At 47.7% G+C, this 12,413-nt stretch overlaps 1 protein-coding gene across 1 annotated transcript in view; it reads right to left on the bottom strand.

Annotated features, from left to right (window-relative positions):
- Positions 1 to 12,413, bottom strand: part of klar (klarsicht) — a 324,252-nt gene that overhangs the window by 39,490 nt on the left and 272,349 nt on the right. Inside the window, exons 14-16 of the mRNA XM_089557260.1 lie at positions 11,815 to 12,000; positions 10,144 to 10,314; positions 8,941 to 9,034 (exon numbers count right to left, since the gene is read on the bottom strand). Of these exons, the coding sequence (XP_089413386.1) occupies positions 8,941 to 9,034; positions 10,144 to 10,314; positions 11,815 to 12,000 (451 nt within the window). The remainder of the gene's footprint in view (positions 1 to 8,940; positions 9,035 to 10,143; positions 10,315 to 11,814; positions 12,001 to 12,413) is intronic.

Raw genomic sequence — 12,413 nt, 5'->3', positions numbered from 1 at the left:
CCCTCGGCGCGTGAGCTTCGTTTTTTCTTTTTTTCTGGTCCTCCCGTGTCCTCGTCGCCGTCTCGTGCCGCGAGCAGTGTAGACAACAGGCGAAGCGCGAGCGTCTTCGATCACGTGATTCGGTCGCGCGCACCAGCGGCCGCGGCGAGGCGACGTTCGGCTCCGAAAAGCTCGGAGCTTGCGCGAACGACTATTTTTGGGCGCGCGCGCGGTCCCGCGCTATTGCGAAAGCGCGCGCCGCTAACTGCCTTCCGGGTGAGGGGCGCAACAAATACAATGGCGCGTACGCCGACATCTCATTACAGTGCCACTGTAATCTCATGCACCCTGGGCGGAGGAATACCGCTGCAACCTGCCTCGGATCGACGGTACGAGCGCGGAAAGGGGAGGGGGGGGGGGGGGGGCATAATTGCATACGGATAGACAGACACTGGCGGTCTATCTCTGAACTCGGATCGAACTAAAAGCTGATCCAGCGTTGCTACGCCACCGACTCACACGGTTAGACAGACACTGGTGGACTATCTCTGAACTCGGATCGAACGCAAAGCTGATCCAGCGTTGCTACGCGACCGACTCATAATAGACAGACACTGGCGAACTATCTCTGAACTCTGAACTCGGATCGCGATGTCAGTGCACGTGAAAGAACCCTAGGTGGTCGAAATTTCCGGAGCCCTTCACTATAGTCTGAGTTGCTTTGGGACGTTCATCCCAGATAAACCAAACCAATCTGAACTCGGATCGAACGCAAAGCTGATCCAGCGTTGCTACGCGACCGACTTTTTCGAGCTTTTTCATCCCGATGGAAGGCAGCTAGCTATCCTCGTTCTCGGGGGGAAACAATCGAAGTCAAACTGAAAACGAACCATGCAGAAATATACATTCCACATAAACTATAAAATTTTAACACGTACTAACTTTATTCAATGCGGCTGGATTCCCACAATGCACTAGCACCTCCAACACGACGTGTCTGCCCGGGCAGTGGTGAACAAGCGCAGCACCAAGAGTAGGGTAGACAGCCGGCCAATAGGAATGCGAGGAGCAGTTTGCTCTCGGCGCCTCTACCGCCACCGGCGGCGCAACTCGAGGGATGCTTGCGATATCTCGAAAAATTCGTAACACAGCGAAGACTTTCTTTCCCGCTCGTAACATGCGGGAATTCGGGTTAACCATAGTCACATCGTCGAGCTTGCGTCCAATGCAGCGCAATAAAAAAGTAACACGAAAACTGAGCTTTATTTACAGCATGCACACACCCAGCTCCAAAGCGACACTAACGTACGCAAGCGCAATAAGCGCGAATATATCGAAGCCAGATTTTTCGAATTACTGGCTATATCGAACACACAGATTATCACCTTGAAACTCTCATGTGAAAGTATAGGAAACCCGCGCAGTATATCGTGGAGTGCGCTTGACGGTGCCCTTCTGTTTTCTGTACTCAAATTTCCACGCGATATCGCTGTCACGCGGTGAAGCCAATCCAACTAAAGATATCGGCGGCACTCGCCGAAGCCGTTGGGGAAAGAGTGCCTTCATTTCAATGATTGGTTTGGTTTATGGGGTTTAACGTCCCAAAGCGACTCAGGCTATGAGGGACGCCGTAGTGAAGGGCTCCGGAAATTTCGACCACCTGGGGTTCTTTAACGTGCACTGACATCGCACAGTACACGGGCCTCTAGAATTTCTCCTCCAAAGAAATTCCAGCCGCTGCGGCCGGGATCGAACCCGCGTCTTTCGGGTCAGCAGCCGAGCACCATAACCGCTGAGCCACCGCGGCGGCTTCATTTCAATGAGAAATTATTTAATTTATAATGAACTGGTAACAGGATTACACTAACATATTTTGATAAGCCGTGGCTATAGTTACAAAGAACCGTCGGCCGCGGTTTAGATGAGAAGCAGGTTAGGCCTAGCAACGCCTGAGAGCGGTGTGCTGCCGGCACGCCGGTGAGCGACACGTCGCTGCAAGGAGCGCGTCACTAGTGTCGGTGAAGCGTATTCTTGCTTCTAGGTTACATATAAGCTTACGAATTGCCATTTTTATGTACCGAATTATCGATATATCGAAATGTTCGCGACCCCCTTCGAGTTCCGATATATATCCGGATTCGACTGTATCCTCATAGCCGCGCGAATTGCGGTGGCATAATGAGGCCGCATCAGTACAACACTTGCCGCAACTAAACTTGCGCGATGTAACGAAACGCCCCTCGGCGGGAGGAGGCCAGAGAGAACATGGCGCGCCTAGCGAAACAAATACCGTTCCAGCACGATGACCCCTGCGATAACGAAATTCAGTACGGCAATCACATCTTCCGCGGGTGTAAACACGAAGAAAGAAGAAAATAATCGCGGACAGAGCGGCACCCGATCGTGCTGGACGCGTGGTTCTCGAGGTTGCTCCAATCATGAAGCCTCCCCCCCCCCCCCCCTCCCCCCCCACCGTCCTCCACCCAATCCCCTCAAGTAATAATGAAGAAAAGAAAAAATAAATAAAGCCCCGGGACTGCAGCGCGAGATGCGATGCGAATACGACGGGACGCAGCATGCCAACAACAGCGCGATACCATCTCTATCTACGGTGGTCCGGTCGCACACTCGGCCGCCAAAAAAGAAAGGATTCGCGTCTTCTCCAGACCACTACTCCCCGTCGTCGTTAGGAGGCGTCGCGGTCGGCCGGCCAAGCGTGTCCGTGCAATGCAGTGCACACGCCTTATCGAATGCAAGGATCGCGTGGTACAGTCCTTGGACGGCATGCACTCACAGAGCCTGTCCCACAGTCCCCACCCGCGCATACAAAAGATTAGCAAGGAGAATGGGTGACGAAAGAAATACAGCGACACTACCCAGAACTATCAGCCGACAAAACAGCCCTGAGGCATAAACGGTTATAATTACACTGGGGACTGGAATCCACTGTGCTACACCAACCATGACACACTCATCACCATCTTTGACGTAATCTATACCCTCAGCATAGACAGAATGCCGCATTTTATTTTTCATTTCCCTATACTATACGTACCGGGACGTGTGCTTGTGCCAACAGGCTGAGAGTCGACAGTGTTGGAAACCCTGCTCGGCTGGCGGAGTATGGCTTTTTTTCGCTCAGTGACGGAGAGTTGCTGAGCTAAATTTTGGGGAATTACATGACGGTGTGGCTGTCTAACACTACTTACTGTGTATTTAAAATGCCGGTCTTTGTCATCACCTGGAGAAGGCCTATCCCAAGCAACCAAAGATATCTGTCGAACGTCCGACTTAGATCCAACGTCCTGCGCTGAGATCGGCTATCTGTCGGACGTACAAACACAATCCGGTTTCGGATATCCTTATCCGTACGTCCGCTGGAGGTACGGACAGTGAATATTTTTGTATATCCGCATGAGAGACGAGGTGTATGCCCGAAGGAGGTACAGCTGAGTATTTTCCCAGGCCATGACTACGGACGTTTTACTCCCTCACAGAAAATTCGCAGCATTCGTGGATGTGTTTGCTTTTTTAATCGCAAAAGACTTATTCCACAAATCTGCTTTCAAGAAATTATTTGCATCACCTACAGGGTTAGACGCGAAGACATTTGTAAATTGATGCGATTCCACAATTTTACCTGCAGTGCAAGAGCCTCCAATGAGCCAACGGACGGCCAATGGCTATTTGTGAATGTCCAGCGGACGTCCAGCACATCCAAAACGGATCTCAGTCGGTTAGCCGAAGGACATCGGTGGTTGCTTGGAACATTACTATAGGCTCCCATTGATCCCCTTGAGTCGCAAGACAGTGCGGGCAGGGCATTTGTTTTCCTCTAACCCAATCTAACCTCTGATGCCTCGGCTATACTACTACCACCAGAGGCGAACTTGCGAAAAGGCGGGGGATTTCCACCCCGTCTCCCAAGGACCGAAATTTTACATCAGAAAAGCATGCTAAACACCATTTTTTCTACAAAAAAAAAAGTTCATGACGTACATGGTTCAATAAATCCATCCTCGACTCCCTCAGCTACAGCCAATTCCTCCGCTTCACTGTAACAGATGCATCCTACACCCACCCTAACCCATACTCCCTTAGGAACAGGGAACACTGACAGCTGCTGCAGACATGCTTCTTTGACAGGTTACATCACATCCATCCCATACACAGATTCCCCGTTTGACCTACCTACATACACTGTGGCAGGTACCGCAACAGCAGTCATGTTCTGTGGCATATGCCCCTACTAGCTGGCATCTATACACAAATCCTGGCTATTCATCCCTACAGACTCTCTTCCCAGGAGGAGCTTCTGGCTAATCACCTTCCATATCATGCATATTCAAAGAGCCCAGGGCAGCTGCACAGGAACAACTGAAGTCCCAAATGAGACAGCTAGAAAACACTTGAAATAAGAGTATTTTTTCTCACTTGTTTCTCCCCTTCCACATGTCTGTTTCCATGCAAGCGTTTTTGGATAAGGGAACTGTGTTATAAAATGCGCTCAATTATATTAGCAGAATTTATCTTCTAAGTTATAATGGTGACCACACTATCCTCAATAAGTTTCATTGCATTTGCCTGAATACAGATGCAGCTGTTTCCTGGTGATTTATGAGCAGCTATGCAAGAGCCAACACTGCACCAGTCAGGGCCACTTAGATGCAGGAGGAATCTGCAGTGGATTTGACTGGTGCCTTTGCGTTTCATTGCTTTTCCTTAGGCACCTAAGACACAACGCCAAGACTACCAACTAACGTATAAGTGCATGTACAGGCCACACCCGTGTACGAGCCGCACCCTGTTTTTCCAAAGGAAATAATAATAATAAAAAAGATCCGTGTAAGGGCCGCACCCAAACTTTCCTAGACCCGCATGCGAATAGCCTTCGAAATGCGCGCGCATAGGATCTTCCAGGTGCCGGCCCACGGATGGAGCCTGAGGCCACGGGTCATCAGTGTTGTCACCAACGTTTTCCTCCGTGAGCTCCCGCTATCCACATCGGCATCAGTATCACCAGCTCCAGCTTTTTGTGGCTGTCAAAGGCACGGGAATTGTGGAAGCGCGATAGTTCACCGTAGTTGTGGCTTTCATGTGCTGCCACCGAGCACTGCAATTTTAGCCCCAAGGGCAAGCACCTTAATAACTACACAGCTGGGAGTTTGCTCTCGAACAAGACAAGCGTGCGTCAGGCAGGAAATTCGATGTGGCTGAGAAGTGCGTCCGACGATGGTGCAACCAAAAGGATGCATTGAGGAACACAAGCTGTAAAAAGCACGCTGAGACAAGCCATGCAAGTTTCTCGAACTGGAAAAAGAGCTGCTCTGCTATGTGATGGAAGTGCGGAACAACGGCTATGCGTTGACAGCGGACATGCTGTGAGACTTATGGGATGAGCAAGCACCAGAGCACAGCACCAGCTTGGGGTCTGAAGACTTTGCGAGTGACGACTGAACAATTGAAGAGCGACGATTGAAAAAAAATACAGGGTCTGTTCTGAAAGTAGTAGGACTGGTTTTTTCCTGGACGAACGGGCGGACGAGAGGTGGTCTGCGCGTGCAGGATCGTTGAAGGGGGATATTGGGAATGCTGGGGAAAATCGGCAGTCGGCTCTCGGCCGTTGAAGAGAGGAGGTCGCTTGTACTGTGAACCCCTGTCGAAACGTCTCGTCACGCAGAATCGTCGAGCGTTTACTGGATCAGTGATACGCAATCAAATTTTGAGTAAATCTTGGTAAAACGGGCAAAGAAACTCACAACATGATTAAGGAGGCCTACGGTGACGCTTCCATTGTTAGATCAGGTGTTTTTAGAGTGGCACAAGCTTTTCCGAGAAGGTAAGGAAAGAGTGGAGGAATACGACCGCTCCAGACGCCCTTCGACCAGCAAGACCAACGAAAATGTGTAGCGAGTGAAACATTTACTTAACAGTGATCGTAGAATGAGTATCAGAATGATTTCTCATGACTTGAGCATTCCTCAAACCGAAGTTTTTGAGGTCGTGACAGAAAACTTATCCATGAGGAATGCGTGCGCGAAGTTTGGTGCCGGGAGTGTTGTCAGAGGAGGAAAAGGCCAACCGGTAGGATCTTCATCATGTGAATGAGGACCCCGATTTTTTGCCCAGCACAAGGCGCCAACACTGCCGCAGCCCCACTACAGCCTCGACTTGACCCCGCCAGACTTTTTTCTATTCCCGAGAATAAAATCGACGCTCGAGTGGAAACATCACGGATCGGTAGAGGTGGTTCAACAGGCCGTGACGAGGGAGCTAAACAGCATTCCGGTCCAGGCGTTCCTGGAGGCGTACGAAAACTGTAAAACTCATTGGCAGCAGCATGTAGGTGCGGAAGTGTGCTACCTTGAAAAATTGTAATCGTTTGTACTATTCTCTTGAATAAATTTTGTTTAAAAAAATGAGTCCTACTACTTTCAGAACAGACCATGTATATATATTTTTGCATATCCTGTACATGGGCCGCACCCCGAAAATCAGCCCACAAATCTGGAAAAAAAAAGTGCGGCCCTTACACTCGTTTATATGGTAGTACCACCAATGGTCACCGCGGTAGTTCACACTAGATGGGCTGAGATACGCCCCAATGCCAGATACCATGGAACCAGGCGTTTTTTTTTCCTTTTATTGTGAGCGGACACTCAAATAAAACAAGAAACAGTAATTTCCAATACTCACTGAAGCACCACCTTACACATGGATGCTGGTCCTGGAGTACAGCCCGGGAGCTTTGGAGGTTCGGCAACTTATCAAGCTAATCTAGCGCCGGCGTGCCGAGTACACAGTGCACTGTTTGAATTTTCGTTAGTAGCACCAATTTGTATCAGAACTGATTTATCCTTATGACATGTAGAGCTCCACAAATCATGGTGAGAACAGGCACTGAGAGAAAGAGGATAACTATTTCTTTTTTTCAAGGCCAGGTCCGACCACCTAAGGAAAGGGGATTACCACTCCTTGCCTAGCACATTGTTGCAATACTGTGTCAGAAGTAGTAGCAGGCATGATTTAGTACCTAGTGGTGTAGCAAGTCAGTACGGGTGCGCAATACCCATGTCTTAGCCAAACCTAGTCAGACCCTTGTGATTAGGTTGGCTGCAAGTGTAGGTTGACTTCCTCAATTTCGCATCGCCACTTTTGGAAAAGGTCGAAATAACTTCAACGAGTGCGACAACACTTCAATGCACTCTTTTTCCTTTTTGCATGTAATGACCCTGCGTGCCAAAAGTAATCAAAATATTCATTTTAAATTATTCAAAGAAAATTACTGTTCACTTCGAACACACTCATAAAATAAAACGCTTCTCGAAGAAGCCTGCTGAAGTAAGGTGTTGGGTCTTGAAAAAAAAAATTCTTTATTAATGTATGCACAATTATTAAATCTTAAGAGAATGTGTATTTTTGTGTGCCAATTCTAATATGCAATTTATCTGCTTGTAAAGCGATTCGTTGAGCACTTATAAATATGTAAGTTTTTTGTGAAGCCCTTTTAAGAAGTTTTGTTGCGGGGAACTGGCTAAAACGTTTGTCATTCATTTCTCTTGAAATCAAGGAATACAATAAGGGTAAACTTGTCATTCTGCCTGACACAGAAGTCGAGTTATAGAGTTTTTCAGTTGCCACTCCTGAAAGGGGAAGAAAAGTTAGCATTCCTGTACCCCAGGGGTTCTCAAACTGGGTTCCGCGGAACACAGGGGTTCCGTGGGCTGTCTTGTTGTGTTCCGCGAGAACCCTCACCGGCCCTGACCCGGCAGCTGATATGAGACTGGCTCTGAGTGCTACTGAGCCACGCTTTGACTTGCTCTTAAAAGGGAAGCAGTACCACCCATCACACATCACATTAGTATTTGTATTAATCTGTGCAATAAACATCTAACCTCTGCAACTTTCCCTTTGCAAAAATGCACTTGACAACATTGCTGGTAAGTGAAAGCGGGGGGGGGGGGGGGGGGGGTTCCCTGGAACTTATTGAAGGCTTTTGGGGTTCCTCCAAGCAAAAAAGTTTGAGAACCCCTGCTGTACCCTATACCTCAAGTTCTGTGATAGGCACGATGACAAATTTATCGTTATTGCATTCCTTGATGTCAAGGGAAACCAATGACATGCATTTTAGCAACCCCCGCAGCAAAGTATCTTTGAAGGTCTTCACAAAATACTTACTAACATATTACATAAGCGCTGATAGATATGTTTTACATGAAATTAAACATATTTAGTGTCAGCACGCCTCAAAAATATATTCCCTGAAGATACGATAATTGTGGCTACATTGATAATTTTTTTTTTCAAAAACTCAACTACCCCATGAACTTTTAAAAAAACTTGGCAGTGGCTTAGCTTTGCTATGCCAGGATGTACGTAGCGTGACCAGTGACGTCACGTGGCTCTGCGCCGGCGGCAGCGGCGAGCACGTGCGGCGAGGCGACGGCGAAGGCTCGCCACCTGTAGGCAGTGGCTTCACTCGCTCCTCGCGCATGCACGGTGTGGTCGAGCAAGAGAGCACGCGAAACGGCAAGACTGTGGCCAATGTAGCTCACGCTATAAAACTGCCCATTCTGCTTCAGGCAAGCAGCACAAGCTTCGGTGTAATAAAGTCAGAAATGGGCACAGTTGTATGCTGTCACAGGCACAAGCATAGATATGCAACACAGAATGCGAGGCCTGGATGCCTTCTATGATGCCATTTGACGGAAGGATGTGAGCAGTAGCTTCATGATTTGCCTTGCTGGGTGCCACAAGTCCAGCAGGTCACAAGCAGTGTGAATGACCCCACACTTTTGTCATACCCTGCCTGTCATACAAACATACTCTCCCTCATACTCACACTCGTTCTTACACGCATATGCACAAATGGTGACCAGAGAAACATAGGCCTGTATGGAAGACGCACACATCACAAAAGCTTTGCTAAAAGAGAGACATGGGCCCAGATGCCACACTCACTCTGTAGCTGCGGCGAGTCCTCGCCCGTGTGAAGGTGGATGCTGATCATCCTCAGCCAGTGTAGGTTGGTCTGGCAGGTGTCCACTAGCTCCGCCTGGGAATACACCCCGACCACATAGGGTTCGCTAAGTATCATGTTCCATATGTGTCCCGCTTCATGCACACATATTGCCCGCAAGCTGAGGAACTCACTATGACTGACTGCCTTACCCCACCCCATGCCCGTCTAGTGCCCCCTCCCCAAACAGCACCGCTAATTGGCCCAATATTGGAAATGTGCTTCATCAGTGTGGAACCCTGGGGTTGAATCTCTCATTTCTGACTTAGAATCAATTCAAAACCGCGGTTGTCGCTTCAAACTTTCCAACTATCATCGTACTAGTAGTGTAACTGCCATGAAAGCTAACCTTTCCCTACAGCTTCTTTCCCATCGTAGGTCAATAGCTTCATTATGTACTTTTCACAAAATTTATCATAGTCCTTATCTTAAAGAGAAGTTATTAAAAAGACCACCGTATATTTCAGCATGCATTGATCACCGCCACAAAATTTGGATCCCTCCTTGTCCTACAAGATGTTTTCACGATTCATTCATACCCAGAACTTGTGTCAGCTGGAATCACCTTCCCCACAATATTGCTGTAATTAGTGATACTGCTGCATTTCGTAATGCTGTTATTAATTTTATACAAGTATGTGTCTATAACTTTGTTTTAATTTATTAGCTGCTGTTTTCTTTTGTGTTCTGTTTTGTGCAATGCTGCCTTTTGTTAATGCTGTTATTGATTTTATACCAGTGTGTGCTGTAACTATATTCAATTTTTCCAGCTTTGTTTTGTTTTTTGTACTTGGATGTTATTCCCACTCCCCTCTGTAACGCCTAACGGCCCCGAGGGCAACTAGATAAATAAATAAATAAATAAATAAATAAATAAATAAATAAATAAATAAAAGGTCGGCCTTACAAAGGATGAGAGTGACACCGGTCATTGCCAATACTGGGCCGATTACCTGTGCTACTAGGGCTTTTTATGTTCTGTTTTTTTCTTGCCGCAATGTCAATCACGCAAGAAGCTGCAATTCACTGAAAGTTCGAATTATCATGAATCTACTGCACGCTGGTTGCCTCCAAAAATCTATGCAGCAAGGAGAGAAAATTAAGACGTGGTCGTCACAGGACAGGAGGAAGGAAGAAGCACTCACAAACTTGGGTGGCGACATCCTCTCCCGTGTTCCCTGTGGGGTGCCCTTGCCAGCGGTGGCGATCTTGTGAAGGCTGTTGCGGATGACGGTGTAGGCGTGGGTGCTCTGGCCAAGCAGGTGGTGCAGGTCCTCAATGTCCGAGTCGGAGTCGAACTCCGTGGCACCTCCAGGCTGCAGGGGACACAACAACAAAAGGCGCCCGGTGAGATTTTATTCCACGGTTTCTGGTGGTGGTGGTGAAAAACCTTAATTTGCAAAGAGAGTTTGAGGATCAAAAAAACCCTGCTGCATGGTCGGTATCCTTAGTCCGGGACACCGCACGACGAGGCCCCGTCTCGCACCAGCTTTACTAGAGCCCTTTGGGACTCCAGTGTGGAGCAGTTGAGGAGGGCAGTCTCCCATGCCTCTCGGGTGGGGGTGGGGGAAGGGGGAAGGGGAGGATTCTGAGTACACGCCCACACCATGTGAAAGATATCACAGATCTCTCCACAGTGCGGGCAGCGCGTGGCCGTGTACCGAAATAATGAAGCCTGTGGTGATGTTTGACATAGTAATTAATTAAATTAAAAACAAAGTAAGACATAACAACAACTTGTGGTTTCTGGAGCGATTTAACGGCGATGAAAAAACAAAGATAATGCTAACTTTGGAGCAATAGCGCAAACAGGACAAGGGACAAAAGAACGAGTAAACACACACAGCGCTGATAATGCTAACGTTGCTGATGCCACAGGTGCAAACTTATAGCAAAACATAAAACACTGCTCCGCTGCTGCCATGCTCTGTTTTTAGATTAACATCAGCTGGCATTGAAGGGAAACAAACAAAAAGCCAGCAGGTGAATGGAGGGACTGGAGTTAAGGCTCGCAATTTCTTGCGATTTCATGAGAAAAATAAAGCGGATATAACCATTTTTTTGTGGCACTGTCTATTAGCAGCTGTATTCTCATATTCTTACACTATGTCAAGAGCACCAGCATGAACGGTAGAATGACTGGAAAGTGACTAGTTTACCCAATTTGCACGAACATGATGCGAAGGGGGAGTCTGAGATCTCAGGAAAGTTTTAAGGGAAATATTATTACAATTATAATGTTATCTCGACCTTTACTGGATAACCACAGCCAAGGGTTTAAAATTTTCAAGAATTTTAGAGTCTCTAATTTAAAATTTTCCACCACAGGAAGTTACGAGCCTTAACTATAGTGGACCTTGTTAAATCAAAGTCTGAGAGACAGCAAGAACCACCTGACTGTGCTAGTTTTCGAATTGCAGTAAACCGCGGTTAAGTCATATAAATAGAGAAAATTTTTAAGCCAGACAGGGTTTCAAGGTAAGCGAAGCCAGGGTACCGAATCCTGAAATACATTTCCCACATCGTTGTGCCCCGCTCATTTCTATATTTTTCAAGAGTGCCCTGGTAAACATGACCCCTTTTCTCCAGCACACGGTAACACATCAAAGGCAAACTCGGCACAACAAAAGACGCATGGTATGGGAAAGGTTGGTTGGTTGGTTTTATGGGGTTTAACGTCCCAAAACGACTGAGGCTATGAGAGACGCCGTAGTGGAGGGCTCAGGAAATTTCGACCACCTGGGGTTCTTTAACGTGCACTGGCATAGCATGGGAAAGGATTCAGAGAAATCACAACAGCGCCTTCAGACACCCACCTTGGCAGAAGGGCGCCCCTTGTGTGGCGATCGCCTCGGTACGTCCCTGGGCTGTCCGCTGAGGGAGGAGGTGTCCGAAGGGCTCCCGAAGTAGGCCTGGTAGTCGTCCCCAAAGTCAAGCAGTTGTTTCACCTGGTCTTCATCGGCCGTTTGCTCAGAATAGGGCTCGCTGAAGTACGGTGGGTCCTTGAATTCCACATGTGAAAAGGGACATGGGGCACCTTTTAGCTTGGCTACTGCAGTTTTTCATTATCTAGTCCTCTTTGCACTGCTATGGCAGCAATGCAGATTTCAGCACTGTAGTCAGATATTCTGCACTGAATGCACAAAGCACGTCACAAAACAATGAAGCCCATAATATTATGACGGAACAAAGTAAAAGCTCCCACAACCCAGTGCCTACATGCTCGTTGCTAAAGTTGACAAACAGCATCCAATACGACATGGCCATATAGCATCAATGGACATCTCGAGGAAGCAAACACTGACCACATATAGTCACCAATATACCCGGTAAAAGAGAGCAAAATCTACACAGGCTTTTAATAGCATTCTAAATTTACTCAGAATCTAGTGACATCACTCACAGGAACATGAAA

The sequence above is a fragment of the Amblyomma mixtum genome, chromosome 8 (assembly GCF_055824585.1).
Source record: "Amblyomma mixtum isolate Tamu chromosome 8, ASM5582458v1, whole genome shotgun sequence".
NCBI lineage: Eukaryota > Metazoa > Arthropoda > Arachnida > Ixodida > Ixodidae > Amblyomma > Amblyomma mixtum.
Note: the sequence above shows the minus strand (reverse complement) of the source record. Positions and strands in the feature narration are given on the sequence as shown.